General features: G+C 36.4%; 1 protein-coding gene across 2 annotated transcripts in view; it reads left to right on the forward strand.

The window, feature by feature from the left end:
* ZFPM2 (zinc finger protein, FOG family member 2) overlaps positions 1 to 18,629 on the forward strand; it is a 443,439-nt gene that overhangs the window by 95,382 nt on the left and 329,428 nt on the right. For both annotated transcript variants that reach the window (XM_037048373.1, XM_037048374.1), the window contains one exon: positions 17,730 to 17,831. In XM_037048373.1, the coding sequence (XP_036904268.1) occupies positions 17,730 to 17,831 (102 nt within the window). The remainder of the gene's footprint in view (positions 1 to 17,729; positions 17,832 to 18,629) is intronic.

Raw genomic sequence — 18,629 nt, forward strand, 5'->3', positions numbered from 1 at the left:
AGGAGAGAAAATTTTCTCTCTGGAAAATTAGAAATTAATCTTTCTGTAGAAATTCATATATTAGTCTTACTGGCATGTAATTATGTTTTCTTGCCAGTTTCATGAAAGAAGATAGATTAGGTATTTAAAATGTGTAAGTATGTAAATGGTTAATTATGCCAGTGTCATGTCACAAAACAGGTAAGAATTGTTCTTAAGAAAAACATTTTTTCTTTGGATCATTGTTGAAACATACCTTTTGTGCAAATTCTAAATAATTTATGACAACTTAAAACTTGTCAATACACATAGGAAAATGAATTGGTTAGTGTGGCAAGTTTCTTCACCTAAAAATCTAGCCATGACCAAAATTTAGCAAGGATATAGTTGCCCAAATTGGTACAAGAGATAACATTTTTGAAAATCCAATGATTTTTCCCAATTAAACAAAAGATAATAGTTAAAAAATCTCTCATTCCAAAAACATGACTAACACATCTTAAGTTTCCCAAGCAACTGGGGGAGCCGTTATTTTGACACAGTGTTGAGAAAGATCACTGAGGATGCGTATGTAGTTATGATATCTTTATTCATATTTTAGCTACTGTGTTTTATATAAAAGCAATCATAAGCTATTGTGGTTTCCTACTTTAAAAAAAAGAAAATAGACTCTTTGCTGACACATAGCTTATTATAGGTTAAAGTTCTTCCTTTTGAATTGAACTACATTATACAGGATATATTTGGTATTTAGAATGACTACTTATTATTCAAGTTTTTTCCTCAGTTCTCTGTGGGTATTATCTGTTTTATTGTTGTAAAAGGGAAGGCTTTTGACAAGTCTCAAATAGTTTATTGATATTGATATTAATGAAGTTTCTAGTCATCATAAAAATGTGATTAAATAAGATCACATCACTCTCATAAGGTAATATTCCACAGTAACGTCAAAAAAAGTGTTAGTAGGGATTTTCTGTGAGCTTTAGTTGTGTAGAGTTCTTAATCATCTGAGTCTAAAGCATAAACATTCACATTTAAATTTGGAAAAGATCACCTTTAAATAACCCTTGTTACACTTACAGGCCTAAAATTTGAGTCTGACAATTCCATTGGAGTTTCCGATGTCACATTTATTTTGGGTCAGTTGCGTACTTTATGTTTCTAGTTTTCATCTTTCAAGTGAATGTTGCTTAAAAAAACACTACTCAAGGTTGCTTTGATACACTTAGATTTGAAGAATTTTAGCAAAACATTAAGCACTTCAATTTGTGTCGCTCTTTTCTGTTCCGTGAGTTTAGATTCTTTGGCGTCTTGCCTTGCAGTATCTCTGGGAGGAAGGAAACGAGCAAGAATTATTTCCTTGAATTTACAGATGACGAAGACATCAGGCTGGGTCCATAAGTGCTGCACATTTCCTGTGGTGCTGGATTATTTGCTTCAGTGATTTTTCCCTGCCTTTCTTCTGGTGGATAAAGTAAACATAGAAGTACATCCATGCACATTTAGAACTAAACAAACTAATACGAACTGAAACACAGGTGGTCTGGAAAACAACCGGAGGGGCTTTTAGTTTTGTCGCTGCTTGCAGGTGGGAACTCTTATTTATTGGCAATTCTCAGATTAATTTAGAGACAGTAAGCTTCATAGTAGGGTTGACATGGAGGGGTTCTAAAATTGGTCTACTATTATTGATTGTTTGGAAGAGAGTTTCCTCATAAAAAATATTCAAGTTTGTTAATGACTAAAGTGGATAAGCAGATCTCAGGACATAGTCCCGGAGAATGTCACAGGATATATGAACAGGAAGAGAAGGGTCAGGTCAATATCACTGTTGGCTAGTAAGAAAAAAAAAAAACCCTAAAGAAGCCGCATGTCAGTGAGCTCTGAATTGTCAATAGTGATTACCTACAAAAGTTACTGAGGAATTTTCCAAGCTGTTTTCTGATGGCATCTTCAACAAAGGCTGAAAGGGAAAAATGGTGCCATCAACATTGATTTTGGAGGAAAAACAAACCTTACTTCTAGTCCTCATTTCTAGATATGGAGAATAATGAGAGAAATCACTGGATATAGTGCTTTATCTAGAGAGAGAAACTAACACAGGGCGGGGCAAAACAGGCATACAGTTGTTTGCATGGAAATTAATACTGTAATTAAAAAGTAATGCAAGAATAAATTCTGGGTTTTCTGTACTCACCACTGGTAACCTACTTTTGCCCACCCTGTATTACAGCCCCCAATGTGGAAAGATTAGGGTTGAACAAAGGTTGTACAGTGAAAATCCACAAAATAAGGAAACAGGGTAAAATGGGTTTTTCTCATGACATTGAAAAGATTTGATACAGGTAGTATGCAGAAAGCAAAGGTAATAGTTCTATTTTAAATAAGTTTTCAAATAGAAAATGCAAGGCATATTAAAGAACATAAAATACAGCCTGAGTTACTTAGACTTGGATTTCGCTGTATCTCCAGAAGTAATTCGTACCAAATCCATAGCAAACATAAATGGATATTTAATTGGGTTGGCAGAAACTTCCAGTTCTGTGCAATAGATCAAATTCAATACAACTCAACCCATATAGTAAGCATCTGCTATGTGCCAGACCCCCTTCTCCATGTTGGGGACACAACAGTAGACCAAAGTCAATCCCATCGTCAGGAGGAGAGTGTGACAATCAATCAAACACTTACCCTGTGTGATGCAATCAGTGATGTTGACCACTATGAAGAAAAATGAAACACACAGTCAGTGTGATTGAGCGATGTTGTGTATGTGTGTGCGCATGTGCAGGTTAATTTGTAAATAGTGAGGGGGGAGGTGAACTTTGAGCAGAGACCAAGGAAACGGGAGTGAGCTTCTACTACTGAGTCAGGTTGACTGAGTGAGACTGATGTTGCAGGATGCCAGAGAGGCCAGCAGAGAGCTGGGGAGTAGGAGAGGTGTTGTCACACCTGTGGAATTCCTGGCTCTAGGGATTTTGGAGCCCCACCTCTTTGGAAGGCTTTCCAGAGCCACAGACGAGACTTGGGGCCTAACTGGCACAAGAGACGTGGTCATGACATTACGTGGAAGTCCCTAGAGAATAAAGGGCTGCAGAGAGTTTACAGAAGCCTCATAGACACAGACACCTGTATGGTGATCACCAGAGGGATGGGGGGTGGGGGAGGTAGAAGAGGGTAAAGGGGGATAAATGTTGATGGAAGGAGACTTGACTTGGGGTGGTGAACACACAGTACAATATGCAGCTGATGTGTTATAGACTTGTACACCTGAAACGTATATAATTTTGTTAACCAATGTCACCCCAGTAAATTCAATAACATTTTTTTAAAGGCAGGAAATGTTAGCCAGCAAACTGGGGAAGCTGTCAGGAGATACAGATAACCCCAATCAGAATCATCCTAGTAGCCAAGGGCTTGATGAGACTCCATCTGTAGCTCATTAATGTGGTTTCCAGAAGAGCAGTTTGGGGTGTTTGAGAATGGCCTGCGTCACTTTGCTCTTTTCTATAATACCAGACTTGGGTGTGTGTTTCTGTATGTTTTCACACCCCTAAATTGGAAAGAGAAAGGGTAGGAGGTGTGAGGGTCAGATTCATTTCCATTATTGTCCTTACCGATTTCTACCAATAGGTTGCCGGAGATACTGAAATGTCCCTCTTCCCCACCCCTTCCTTTCTTTCTGTCTGTCTGTGAATTCTGTAGCTTTGTTTCACATTTTAGAAATAACTGAGGAAGAGCCATTTCTTCTCAAGAGTATAACAAACCCAAGTCTAGACTACTGGCATGTAAAGCCACAGAAATATTACTTAGATCCTGAATGCTGTTCCTTTTGTCTTAAACCACAACTGTTGAGGAAGAAAAGAAACCCTTCACGCAGATGTGGTTGAGGGAGTGGTAACTGCTTATTTTCCATTTGACCCAGTGTCAAACATGCGTGCTATTTTATTTCCTCTCTTCTTTTCGCGTTTGTAATTTTTTAGGTTCAGAAAGCCTGTTCACCTGTATATCACAAACCCCTTTCAATCCATATGATTTATTTCCTCTTCCTTTATGCCTTTAATGACAGATTTTTGTCTCCTCTAATGCTTGGGCAACTGGAATCAGCATCCGCCAAATGCAGCTCTACCACAGTCACTTTGAGTTCCATGAGGAGGGAGGTGTTTACAGGCAACTTTGCTCCTTTTTTCCTTAAAGGGATTAAGAAGCAGAGCTTTTAAAAATTCTTGCATATAACATTGACATTTCCAGAGTACGTTTGGACCAGGGAGTTCAAAGAGAAGGAATAAAAAAGAAAAGCCAATATGACTTTGTTTTTTACCTTGCTGGAGGAGCTGTTTGTGCAAATCGCCTATAAGCTTATTGACCTGAATCTTTGACTCCTTGTTTCCTCTGGATTTGGCTGGAGTGGAGACACTGATGGAGCCCTGATAGAGCTGATTGAACAGCCCCCAGCTTTGCTTGGCACAGACCTCCCTTCCCTCCTCCGCCACCTCCCCTCCCTCCACATGACATTATTGTTCCTTGGCAAACCCTCTCTTCTCCTGGTTTCAGTACTTCTTGTTTTTAATATTTAAATTTTCTTATATAAGTCATCCAACAATGCAAAATGAAAAGTAATTCATTTTTGAAAATAGAAATAAAGGCTATACGTGCCTTACTCATATTTTTATCTCATGAGGTTGACAAAAACTCGTAACAGTGTAGTTTCATTCTTTTATGGCCACCTTAAAATCTTCAAAACATAGTTTTTCTTTGGAGTCAGATTGATTTTTTCTTAAACCATAACTGTTGGAAAAATGAGGGAGCATTTGAAGGCAAATTATTCTCCTAAAGGAGTTAAAATTTTCTTTGTTTTGATGGAACCAGAAGGTGTATAAATTTTGTCCATGACTTTGTATATGTAAAGGTTAGTTCAAACCTGGTCTGTCTACTTCATTTCTGATCCCAGATATATTATCGGAACAATTTCAACAAAAGTAAAATGATTGATATTGTGCTGTGTTGAAATGATTCATGATGATATAATTTTTACAAATCATGTATGCTAATTACACCACTCACTTGCATTTGATCAAGTAAATTCATTTTTTTCTGTGAGCTGACCGTCAGTGGATCACTGTGCAATCTGCCAGACATTTTTGAAACATATTAAAATTTGATAAAATATCTAATTACATAGTTCTTTTGTAATTTATGAAACAATTCCACATAGTAATAAAGTATATTTATTCTGCTTCTACCGGACATATAAGATGTTGAGAGACATTTGCCCAAGTTTTCATTACATCCTTATTTTATATCATCATTATTGTTAATAATAAAAATTGCAAGTTAATCTTAAATTACTTTTACTGTTTTAAAAGTTGTCTTCTTACTCTTACGGATTTTTAAGGATTTTTGCAAGTGTAAGGACGTTTTTTCTTTGGTAAAATTCAAGGTAGGTTCGTTGTTTTTCCTACAATGCTGAAAAATCACAGAAAAGCGAGAATTTACTCAATCTCCTGTTCTGTGTACACATCTAGGCATCTGGATATTAGGAGAGATGACAGGTTGACTTTTCCGTCTAATACTGCATCAGGGAATCTTTTGTTTTAGCTGAGCACTATAAAGAAGAGCTACTTATTTGTAAAGCCATTGTATTGCTATGTTGCTTTGTCAGTGATGTTTCTGGTTGAATGAAGGAAGTAGTTTTGATCGAATTGTAATGATACAAATAGCAGTTTTAAATTACAAATATTGCTATGGCAGTTTTATTTGCTGAAATTAAATATGTAAATTATGCAGATCTATATTAATGTCTGCCAATCATTTATATCTAGTAACTCTTACATGTCTATTTAAAAGAAAATTAAAAGTATGAATAGCTTTGAGAAACCTGGAAAGCTAATTTATTTCAGTCATATAGAACTAATGTAGTTAACAACCTGAATTTGACTGTTGATCACGTTATAATTTGAGATAAAATATTATCATTTTAGAGAAACAGGTCTCGGAATTTGTCCTCTCTGCTTTTTTTCCTTAAACATCATCAATAATTTAAAAATATTTGTTTGGCACTAGAATTTTTTAGTTTTTAATGAAATCAGATTCTCAAAGCTCTTAATCTCCTCATATAAAATTCCTATTTTCTTGCGAGTGTGTAAAAATTTTTGCCATGTCTGATTATCGTTCCAGACACAGCAGGCAGTATTAAAGAATTTTGCCCATCTGTTACCTGACGGGATCCTCTTTATCTCTGGTAGGCCTAGAATGTGTAAGGGAAATGTGGACTTCTGTGGTGGGATGAATTCAATGATGGCAATAGAGCCAGTCACTTTGTTGTTGTTCTTGAAAGGTCAGGTAAAAATAACGGAGTGTGTGACCCCACTGAAGTGAACACTGGCAACAAATGCAGATTGTTGTTTCGGCTGCTTTGTTTTCTAGTTCAGTGAGATTCCAGAGCTTGACATTGAGACTGTACACCAATGATAATAATTATAATAATGGTAAGAACAACTTTCATTTCGGGATGGCTCCTGAAAGCCGGGTGGCCCTCTGTCCAAGTATCATCTCTGATCAACTTTCTGTCCTGCAGGGTGGGTATTATTTTCGCCTGTGACTTCCAGAGGTTCAGTAACTCGGCCAAGTCACCAAGCTAGTAAAGGTTAATACTGAATTAAAACTGAGGCTATTGTACTTGTAAAAATAGAGAATTCTGTGTTCTGATGTTCATCGTTGCACAAACTTCGTGGAAGGAGATGAACACAGCCGAGAGCGCCTGGACATAGGAAGCATGAAACTCGCTTTTCAGGGTATTTTTCCCACGGCATTCTCTGTTTAAACATGTATTAAACATGATGTGTCGGTCAAGAATAAGGGCATTTATAAAAACAAGGATTAAGAAAAAGTTAAAGTGAATTAGGGTGTGCTTAAGATATTTCTGTCATTTTGGTATTTCTTAAAAGATTCTGTCAGTATGAACCAGCTTGCAGTCAGTAGAACTGGATTTTGATAGGATGAGAAGGCTGTATTGCAAGCTCTTTAGACTCGTTATACTAATGAATGACTGCATTATCCTGGTTCAGTGGCATGAATAAGCCACGATTCCTCACTGCGTGTTTGCTGTGAAATTTTCAGGTAATTCAAAAGAGTGGGGACAGACCAAAGTGTGTGTGTGTTTGGGCAGAAGCTAGTAATACATGGCAAGAATGTTTACCTATCCATCAAAATGCTCTGGATGGGAATTTCAGCCCTGCAGAAATGTTTGCGACGTGAATTCTTTGAAACAGCTTGACCTTAACACAAAATAAGGCCAAATAAAAAGTGGAGAAAGGAAGGAAGGAAGAGGGGAATAGGGCATTGTTTGCAGGGAGAGCTCTGGGCACTGTGAAAACTTTTCATTTTTCTGAAGGAAATGCAGTACCACAGATGGCAAGAGTGGAAGTGAGATAAACACAGGAACTGGAAAAGTAAGCAACGCATTCTAACAGGTTCTGTATCAAAGATCTGGAGAAGTAGGAAGATTAGACAAGGAGCTGTTCTGAAACTTGACAGTGGCTGCACATAGCGGCGATGGAAAGTGGAATTGCACAGACAGTGGGCTGCGATTATAGTTTTCTGACAGTGAAAAGGAAGGGCTCTTTAAGGGTTATTTTTAAAGATAGAGGTTTATCAGGTTGGAAATCTGCAGCACAGATGTGTAAACACTTTGTCCTCCTACCTATTCAACAGCGGGATTTGATGTAATTTCTGTTGTTCCCATAGAATTAGCAGGGCACTATATTTGGGGTCTTAGATAAGTCTCCTTTTTTTTTCAATACAAATTATGGTCCAGTCTAGTTAACTGGTACTGAAAACCTGTGTTGTTTATGTCTGGTGGTGTGATCTTAGCATAGATGTGTGTGAGTGCCCGTACAGGTATGTACAAAGGCAGAGAGGGGAGTATATAAAGAATGTTCTCATTTCTTCAAGACACAGTCATCTCGTAAGTGAAGAGAAATATATGCACAAGTGAGACAAGAAATTATGTAGAAAGGAGTGGAGAGAATGCTGGTTTGGAACTGATTAAGGCAGCGGTGTGTTCATTCTCAAACTTGCTTATGGTAATGCACACCGTTCTTTTATGGGAACTGGTCACCCCCATGTATCTGCCTCATTTAATCCTTCTGTCCTTTGCTCCTGTAGCCTATCCTTGTGGCTGACTACTAAAAGGAATAGCAAAATACAGTAACTCCTAACAAGAAACAAGTTTACTATTTATATAGAGTGATACTGGGGGAAAATGGGCAGGGGAAAAGAGGTTTATATCCTGAGGAAAACCCAGTTTAAAAAAGAACAATATTTTCCCTATAATAATGGCAGCTGTGTTGGGGAACTTTTAAGGTGGCTCTAAAAAGATCAGGTCATTAATAAAAGGAGTTTTGAAAATTTATGTAAAATGAACATCTTATCCTCGTACTTAACATTACCAAATGAATATTAGATCTGCTCACTCACCTTGCTAGTTTATTTAAAAAATAATTCATTAGGTATTCTTATATTGAATGATAGGCCTAAGACTACAATGTAGTGTAATATAGCTCTAAAATTCTTCACTTATAAAGACTCCTTCCCGAGGCACTGCACCTAATTTTGTAATTGTAATTTTGTATTCTTCTTTTAAGGAGGACCTCCCAAATTGCATAAGCTTCAGGCCCCGTAAGACGTGAATCAATCCCAGTTATTACCTTTAGTCCATAGCGGTGACCTCGTAGGAGACGGCAGTGAATCAAGAATGCTAAGTGTGGCTTCAAGTTTCTAGCTTTTGGAAAACCTCGAAAAAGATTTCTAAAATGTCTCAGTATTTATAGTAGGTATTTTAATGTCAAATTTATTATTGTTATAGAATAAATTGCCCTGAGCCTGAAGAGATCACAGATTACCCCCGAAAGTACATGTTAAAAATTAAAAGAGAAGAGAAAAAATTCTCCCACATTCCTGAAAATCTAGACAATGCTGTGGGTACTATCTATGTTTTTCTGGTGTAATCAGCAGCAGCCAAGGACCTCTTGCTGCCCCGAGGGAGGAGGGCGTGTGGGAAGACCCTGTGGGAAAGAGTCTAGATGGACCGTGTGATAATATTCTTGGTTGGAATATCCCTAATGGGGGGAGCTAGATATGGATCTGAGTTGGGGGTGAGTTTGACATGACCTAGAATCCTTTCCTCCCCAATAAATTTGAAACCTTCATTAGTATTAGGTTCAGCAGTAAGAATAGAATCCTGGAAGTTTTTACAGACTTTCTCACTTATACCCCATTGTCCAGAACATGGTCTTACTTAGTGGTCCACCTCACCGAAAGGGAGGTTGGGAAATGTACTTTTTATCAGGTGGCCGCATGCCAACTCTAAATTTTGTTATTATGGAGAGTTTTTAGCTTATGCAAAGGGCATAGTTTTTTGTCTTTACTTGATTAGTAAGATAATTAATGACTCAAAGCTTTGTGGCAGTTAATGCATTACACATCCATGTTTTATCCAATTGATTAAGTCTTTATTGAACATCTATTAGGTTGGCCAAAAAGTCCATTTAGGTTTTTCTGTAAAATAAAAGACAATATTTTTTTTTGTTTTGGATATTTTGAGTATGTCAGCTATCCCCCGCATGGTACAATGTTTGTTCTTCTCAGTTAAGGTCTTGATTTGATCGCTGTCAACATCAGCTGGTCCACCCGACTGTGGAGCATCGTCCAGTGAGAAATCTCCAGCACAAAACTTTGCAAACCACTTTCGACATGTTTGGTTGGTCACAGCACCTTCTCCATACACTGCACAAATCTGTTTTTGGCATTTCAATGCCATTTTTCCCTTTTTTGAAATAATAAAGCATAATATGACAAAAATGTTGCTTATTTTCTTCCATCTTCCAAATTAAAATTTCTTGCATCTTCCCAAAGTTCACCAATTTTGATGTTTTTTTTAATGTGCCATGATATGACAACTGTCACAATACAATCTAACAAAATTGTTTCCAATGAAGTTAAAAACCACTACTGTATTTTTCAAACTATAAGACACATTTACAGACTAGCAGACATTATTTGTCTTTTCCTTGGGACAAGAAGTGCCTTCATTGTACAGAATCCTCCTTCAAATGAAATAGAGTAGATGCAGTGTTTTATGGGGTTGTTGTTTATTTTTTGGAGCTGGGGAGCAGTGGAAGAGAAAATAAAAACATAAATATAAAATTTTCAATACATATTGCAGAAACATCTTTAAAGTAAGATGTCTTTCTCCCAAACTTTCTTATATATTCAACTTTTTCAAGTACTCTTTGAGAGAAACAACCAGTAATAAAATTTTTGAATGATATACTGCTAAGAATTTGCCTTAGTTTAACTGGTGGAAACGACCCTTATGCTCCAAATCTTCAGTGAACTTAAAGATTGAGAGAAACCCTTTTCACGTGACAGATGATATTGACATCGAGGACAAGTGTTCAGTACTGCAGAGAGAATCCTTCCTAAATTATCAGTGCTTTTAATGTGACTTTTATTTGCTCTAGTGACCATAAATGTTCATATTTTCAATATTTGGCCTTACTGGCTATACTAAAATGCCACAAATTACAGTCATCACCCATTGACTGTAGAGACTGAGTTTCTTTTCAAAATAAGATTATCCCTGGACTACTGTCATCAAGTATTTTAGGATGTTTTCTCATCCAGGGCCTGCAAATGTGTAACAAAAGAAAATGTGGACGCTGTGTTTTGAATCTGTTTAATTGTTCGTATCCTGGGATATGAGAAGGCTATTATATGTTACAAGGAAATGGCCTGCATTTTTAAAATTCATTCTCTGCTGAGTATAACTATCCAAAACTTGGCAAAAATCCTACATTTTCTTATACATTTGTAGTAAGTTATAAGGAGACTCGAGTCAGACACCACTATAGGAATCCACAGAATAAAAAAACCCTATTCTTTTCTGATGAAATGTCTAGTTTTCCTTTTAGGTATTTAGCAAAAAATCATTACATGTTTTTATTTTTGCATCTGGAGATATGACTGTGTCTGTAATTTGCCAATGCAGAGTTAATTTAACACGACACTTTTGTTTGGGTGATTGGTAACCCAACAGCTATTTTAAGTCAAAAGATACTGTGAGACTATTAGGCAAAGCAAACAAAATGGAATCTTAAACGTAAATGCCCTCGCCCTTCAATACAAGCTGCAGTTTTCTGTTTTTGACTGTTAAAGTACTTTAACCGTAGCTATCTTGTCTGATGATAAAACCATAAGTGTATGAAGCTCACACATTTTTCATCTCTTTTACGACCTTATCTTTCATGAGCGGCTTCTGTGAAGGTATCCTAACTATAGGAAGCACCTGGAAAACATATGTGATATCTTTCCTCTGATAAGCAGTTGTGAACAAGAAAGTAGATCTGTTGCTTCTGAACTGCTCATTGTTAAAAAATACTTTGATGATTTAGCTGATTGCAAAATACATTACAGGGATGACTAACAGCCGCCGTAACACTCCTAGTCAAGGAAGTTCAATAGTTACATTGTACACGAATTTCTGTAAGAGGTGACTATTGATGGGAACTACGTGGATTAAAAGAGCGGGGCTGAGAGAGGCTCTTCGGCTGCCTGGCTGCTTTCAAACACCTCTGCTGTTTTGTGCTTTGACAGTGACTGTCTCAGAAGGTGCCACATCTTGAATTTCAGTGGGAACATCTAACTTCCAGTGAAAAGGTGTTTGCTGGTGTTTTTGACATTATTTTTGTATGTCAAGGGGAACCCCTTCTTTTACCACCTTGCCAACAATACCTAATATGGACTTTAAAGATTCTGTTTCAAGCGTTTCGAAGACTGTATTCCAGTGCACTTTCCCCAGTCATTTGTGCTGTGTATTATATTGCTCAATAACACCTTCAATTTCCTCCTATCGGGCTCTCATTGATTCTGAAAACTAGACTAAGAAAAATATAAGGGCCCACAAAATATGCATGATATCTTTTGAGAGAGCAACAAAAGAGTTTAATCTTGTGATGGAAAACCATTAACTCCATAGCCATAATTTTAGAAATGTTACAGATTTTGTTACCGCTTGACATTTATTCCATTTCATCTTTTTATGAATTGGTTTCTGGATATATTTAGTGATTATCCCATTACAGGTGTTTGTGCTTTGCTAAAAATACACTGAAATGTCTATTTAAAAGTATGTGAATAAAGAATTTAGCAAGTAAATGAATAGATGTCAAATGCATTCCTAGCTTCTTCTGTAATTCTCCTTCTAGTGTCCTTTTCTCTCTTGCTTTCTTCTTTTTAACAACAAAACGTTCAAAGTCGTATCTTAACACACTTATTATTATTGTCTGGACTGTTAATTATTCATGCCATTTTTCATAAGCTGCTCTAGAGTGCTGATTTTAAACATATAAAAGTAAAAAAAAATGGATAGAAGTAAAAAGAACTACAGTCAGTATCATCACTTCCATTCAAATCAAGTAGAAACTAGAACTGGGTTGATACCAAATGAAGTTTTGTTTATAAATTTTCCCTGAGCACGAATTTATTGATAGGAAGAAACAAGCCTCTATTGTGAAGGGAAAATAGTGTTATTTTCAAGAAATTCACAGATTTCATATTCAATTAAATTATTTTTTAATCATTTCATTTTTTTTGTTAGGAAGGAGATTAAGAACAAATTAGGTAAAAACATTACCATAAAAATGAGAGCTAGTTTCCTGAGATAAACTTAGAAGGTGAAGGCCATAAAAGTTGAGAAATATGATATATTTTAGTTATTAAACAGAAACAGTGTGCTGAAAGCAATTAATTAGTGAATCTAATGCTACTGCAGTAGATGATGGTAAAAAGAATGAAACAAAAATCTAATTACCTCACTGGTCAGTGAGCAATGGCTATTGATTAAGCCTCTGTGTAGTTTGATTTTGCTAAGTCCCAACTAAATTGTACACCTTAGAAAAAAATAATACTTATAAAGATTAAATCCATTGAACATTTCATTTTGATATATAAGAATAATGAAGAAACAAGGGGTGTGTGTGTGTGTGTGTGTGTGTAAAATAGCTCTCTGACCACATCTTGCTCTGCGTTGTTTGAAACCCAGCGGTCTGTGTAATATCGTCAGGGGCTTGAAGTATGGACTTTAGAGTCACACTGACTCAGGATCAGTCCCTGGCCCTGCCACTTACTAGCAGTGCATCTGAGCAACTTCTGTTGGTTTACTGTTGTGAAATGCAAGGGCACTCGTGCGTGATAGAGGTGTCAAAGTGATGTTATAAAGCACTCACCTAGTGCAGTGTGGTGCTCAAGAAACAGTAGCCGTGTTTAGGTCTAATACAGAATGTGAGCTTTGTGGAATGGTATCTGCGTTATTAGTCTTTATGATTTGTGTATTTGGCACATAGCAGATATTGAGATGCATATAAAGTTAATTCTGACCCATTTTGTATTCTGTACTCTAGTGTGCCCTTTTATATGACATTCTTAAGGCATTGATCGCCTTTTCCTCCTTTGCATTCTTTCTTTAAGAAAACAAAACCCAATGACCAAGCAAAAACTTTAAGCTATTCTTCTCTCTCAGAATTTACTTTCATGAAAGTGATAGATATTACACATTTACCAGTTTTTCAAATGGCTTAAATAAGTGCAATTTCTTCTGAGCTGCGCATTGTGCGCGACCGTTTTCACAGTGGTTCTGTAATTAAATACTCCAGTATTTTTTCCAGTGGTTATAATTATATGTGCTGCATTATGAAACAAATGAGAGCAAAGCATTCCATGAATCAGGATGATCAATACTGAGCGTAGTTCCAGATGTTGGTACAGGTTGAACTCCCAGGTCTGCAGTTTTAATTTGGCAGTTAAGTGACATTTAATGAAAATAATTTCTTATGTGAAATTACTAGTTCAATCAAGCCCTTAATAAGCTGAATTACAGTATTTTCACTTTGCGCAATTTACTACATTTCTATGTGCCTCAAAGGTCTGCTGAGATTTGTAGTCATTCTATCATTTTCTTTGCTTAGTGATACTGGGTAAGTGTACTTGTGGGTAAATTTGACCTATACTGAATGAAAGAAAGGACTTTTGTTCAGGTAACTATCCCATAGTAGCAGGATTTCTGTTTTCTCTTCGGCATCTTAAAACTTCATGTGGATCCCACTGTGGTATCATTGAAATGTCTAGTTTCATCACCTTCAAGCTGCCATTTTTCTTGCACAATAACTTCATTACTATAATGTTTTTCATAAAGGAATCTTTCGGAAAGTGGCTCTTAATTTTAATCTGAAAAAAATGGAGCCTCGGGACATTTTACCTATAGAGGTCAGTTTCATCTAAGATCATGCCTCCAAAATTTCGGTCATTTATTGGCTCCTTCCTCCAGGCAGCCTCTCCTGCCTCGTGACAGGTCAGGGGTCATGCCCGTGCGCGCCTGTCAAATCCCAAACTGCTCCCATCCATGTGGTGTTCATCACGTAAGGCTGCAGTCTATTGAGTTGTCACTGGCCTGGACTTCAAGTTATGTGAGAAGAGGGCCCGTCTTTGTTTTGTATTCTTAGTAGTCAGCACAGTGCCTAGGAATAAAAAAGTAGTGTTTTAATCCATAAAGAATGGTTTATATCACCTTTATTCAAGAAAGATGAACATGTATAGATTCAAATGAAATCTTTCAGCTTCTAATTTTGGTCATTGTACTTATTCTCATATAGTCTTCCAGGTAGGCTTGTTTTTCACTATATTTGTCATTATTTTTGCTCCCAAGTGTGTAATTTGCCTAATAAAGTATTTCAGAGTAGAGTTTACTATCATCTCACGAGAATTTTGGGCAAAGATGTCTGAGACATGAGTTAGTGCTGCTGCAGAATGAGTAAAACAAAACTCGAAGACCAGAGGTCTCATGAGGTGTGTTCACAGAAACTCGATAGATATGTGTTGGTTACCATGCTTATATCACACGGTCCTGTCAGTCCCCCACGGATGATGACTCTGATGCTTCACACTTGACTTTAGCATGAAGGGAGACTCCCAAATTAATTGTAATAGGTTCTCCCTGGTCAGTGTGATTTTGTGCTTCTGGCCTCTGAATTTCTGTATCTTAACTGTTCTCATTTGGAATTCTTCATGAACTGCTCTGATGGTTGGCTTTAATAGGGGGTCCCCTCTCATATGCGTATTAACTTCCTTCCTTAACTAGATTATATGGTTTTTAAGAGAAAGTAATTTGTTTTCTTTTTCATGTATTTCGTTGTATCCTTGAGAATATGCTTTCTAAATGTAAGTGGTTGGTTGGATTTTGCACGGAACCATGTTTCCAACTATTTAAATGTAATAGTAAATTCATGAAGATTGACTCATTTGTGTGATCACAAGGGAGATACAGTTAATATCTGAATATAAACTTAACTTTTCCAAGTAGTTCTGCCCAGGAGTTTACTTTCTGTTCTCTGGGCCCATAGATATGTGAATGGTCTCATGCTTGCTTATTTATGTGTTGCTCTGGTACTATTACTCATCTTTTTCAGCTGCGAATGGCTCTTTCCCCCACTGGTGTGGTGGGAGTGTGGGAGGTGAGAAAAGTTGTTTTGAAAGAATGCCAGACCAGCAGCTGAGAGAGTCAAATTTCATCCCTAACGTTGTACACTGATGCTTTGGGGGGGCCCTCCATTCTCCCCATAAACCCTCTGGCCTGCTGTGGGGGAGAGATCTACTTAAAGCTGCCTCCACCTGTCTTCCCTGAGATGACCGGAAAGCACGGTGGCTGAGGTGTGGAAAGCTTTGGGAGAGATGACTTATGCAGAAATAAACATGGGAGCCATAAGACCATATATTGTTACTGACCTATCTGTCTGTCAATCTCCTGCTCAGTAGATTCATTTAATCTGAGTTAGATGATCTCCTGGGTGCCCTCTCATGTTCGCTTCCCTGTGTTTCAGACTCATAAAGCATTCAAAGAGTGCTTGGAGGAAGTGGATGCTGCTTAAAAATTATGGGCTGCATTCTCTACTCCACAGTTGAGGAGGACCTTTTTCTTTGTAAAGTCCCCTGCATTAGTGCCTTCAGTGAAATACTCAGTCTGTGGAAAAGCAATCAAAGATCATTTACCTAGGTGATAGATTCTAGTCCCCATGAAAAATAAAGTGTGGGATAGGTCACTATTCCCCCAAACTGGGTCAGGTGTCCCTGGGGTCCTCAAGACGATTCAGATGGCACACTGATACTACATTACATAGCACTGAATCAGTGGGTGAGGAAGCTTTCAAGTTTCTGATATTCTTTGTATCTCAATGGTAATGTTTCAACTCCCTGTTACTATGACTTAAACACCTTGCTGTTTGCTACTCTTCCTTTGCATTACAATGAAATGAGACTAGAGACTCAGAGTCGAGACAGACACAGTGGCTAGAATATAAGTGTTATTTTTAATTTTATTGAAGATAGTTTTCTGGTTAACTTCTATTTTTGAGATCTAATACTGATTTTCCATTTATAGCAATGATATAAAGTTCTTGCTTTTTAAAATATATTTATATGTTATAAAATGAGCCAATTTAAAGAAAGAATAATACAAATTCTTGCAGAAGTCCTATTAACATCACATCAATATCATTTGTAATAATGGATTCCTGAAAATTCTGTATTTTGGAGGTTACTTGGAAAGACTTTAAAAATTTGATGTATTTTTTGTATAATATAAAGATTTAAAACTACTCAAGATTTGGGCAACTCTGTGGAAAATAATTATTGAATACTTCAGAGGGCAAGCAATTTAATTTAAAAAATTTAGCATTATTATATTCAAGATGTAGTTACCATATTTTTAGTACTCATTTTTTCTATTTCTGATGTCACATTTTCTTGTTATTCTGTTTTCAGATCTCTATTATAACTTATAAGAAGGTTCTCTTTAATATTTTTGTGTGCACCCTGTTAAAGTGGATTCCTTTCCTTTAAAGCACGTACTTTGTTACATTATCACTTAGAATGAAGGTACTTATAAATTATATTTTTACTTTTAAAATGTGGTTGCATTGTTAATAGGTTTCTCCTTCATTGCTCTAACTATAATTTGGCTCAAAAAGTATTACATTTTTCTTTTATTATGTGGAGATGAAGGTATGGAATTGTACGCACTGGGCGCACTCACTCTATTATAAGCGTAGCTCTGTAGCTTCTTGCATTGTAAAGACTGAGTTACTCATTCATCTTATATGCTAATCATTTAATTATGGCCTTTTTAGACCCATTTTAAGAATAAATACGACCTAGTTTTAGCAAGCCTAAAGCTGTGGAAAAAGAAAATCTTCTTCAAAATAACCTGTATTCAACCCAAAGCATAAATACGTCTTTTCCTACGAGTTTTAATTTTATTGGTAGCATCTTGCCTGTATAATATTGTAACTCAGAAATAAGTGAATTAAGGTTTTTCTGTATTGAGAACACTATAGAAAGTACATACTGCCTTTTACACTTTATTCTAATATGTAATATTAATAACAGAAAATGAACTTTATGGAAATGTTCTTTATTCTTCGTAGCAGTTAACTTTGTTGATGAGTAATGCTGATTTTGTTTATTATAAAGCTATAACAGATATCGAAATGATTAACCATGGACATTTGTCAGTATAATGACAATGCATATAACAAATAGATAATCAGACCCATTCTATGCACTTCCCTCCCTCTGGGAGAAATTCAGTGTCAGAGGGCTTTGCTCACTTGCCTGTCTCTCTCTCTGTGGGTGTTTTCTAGGTGACGAAGAAGGAGCCCAGGAGGCGGGAGAATCAGATGGGGACACTCAGCCGGAGAAGCCAGGGCAGCCTGGAGTAGAGACAGGTGACTGGGATGGACCAGGTAGGACATAAAATGAAAAATTCAACCATCTGTTGCTACTATCAGAAATTCACTTCTTTTTCTTAGATTTTAATGAAGTTGTCAAACCCTTACCACCTCAGTCTGAGTTTTAAAAATTATTTGTGTCTATACTGGTTATAGACAGGAGGTTAAATAACCACCATTATTTAACAATGTTATCTTTTTCATAAACTATAAAACCAAAGTGTTACCTCAGCTTGAAGTCTTCATTTTGCTTTCTTTCATACTCGTGTAGGAATTAGTCAACTCTACTTGCTTTTCCTTTGAACAGAAATCTTTATGCTTTATCTGCATTCAAACTGGGCATTATTTTAAAGCTTAAAAATAAAGAGTAATACTCCAACAGAATATTTTCCGTTCAGTCATATTGTAAGTCATAGCTTGAATCTCAGTATGTATTTAAAAGTTCAGAAAATACCAACAGATACCCCCCTTAGATTCAGGGTTTTGGCAACATTTCCATTTTTATGAATGAAAATTAAATTTAATTTAAAAAATCATGACCTCTAATCATTTCAAGAAAATACGAAAACTGGTCAAAATACTCCAAAACACTAATAAAATTTTATGTAAATATATATAGCTCATAAAAACTCTGTGAAAAAGAACTTTCTATTTAGTGCCAAAGTAATTTACAAGTGATGGTATATTTATAAATGAAAACCATTATGTCATAGAATTTAAGGCAATAAGTAAGTTTCAAAATCATTTTAGCCATAATTTCCAAAGCAGTAACATTTTTCATTAAGAAAGATCCCTACATTTCAGTCACATTTC

This window comes from Sturnira hondurensis, unplaced genomic scaffold (assembly GCF_014824575.4).
Source record: "Sturnira hondurensis isolate 20B ecotype Veracruz unplaced genomic scaffold, ASM1482457v3 Scaffold0006413, whole genome shotgun sequence".
Taxonomy (NCBI): domain Eukaryota; kingdom Metazoa; phylum Chordata; class Mammalia; order Chiroptera; family Phyllostomidae; genus Sturnira; species Sturnira hondurensis.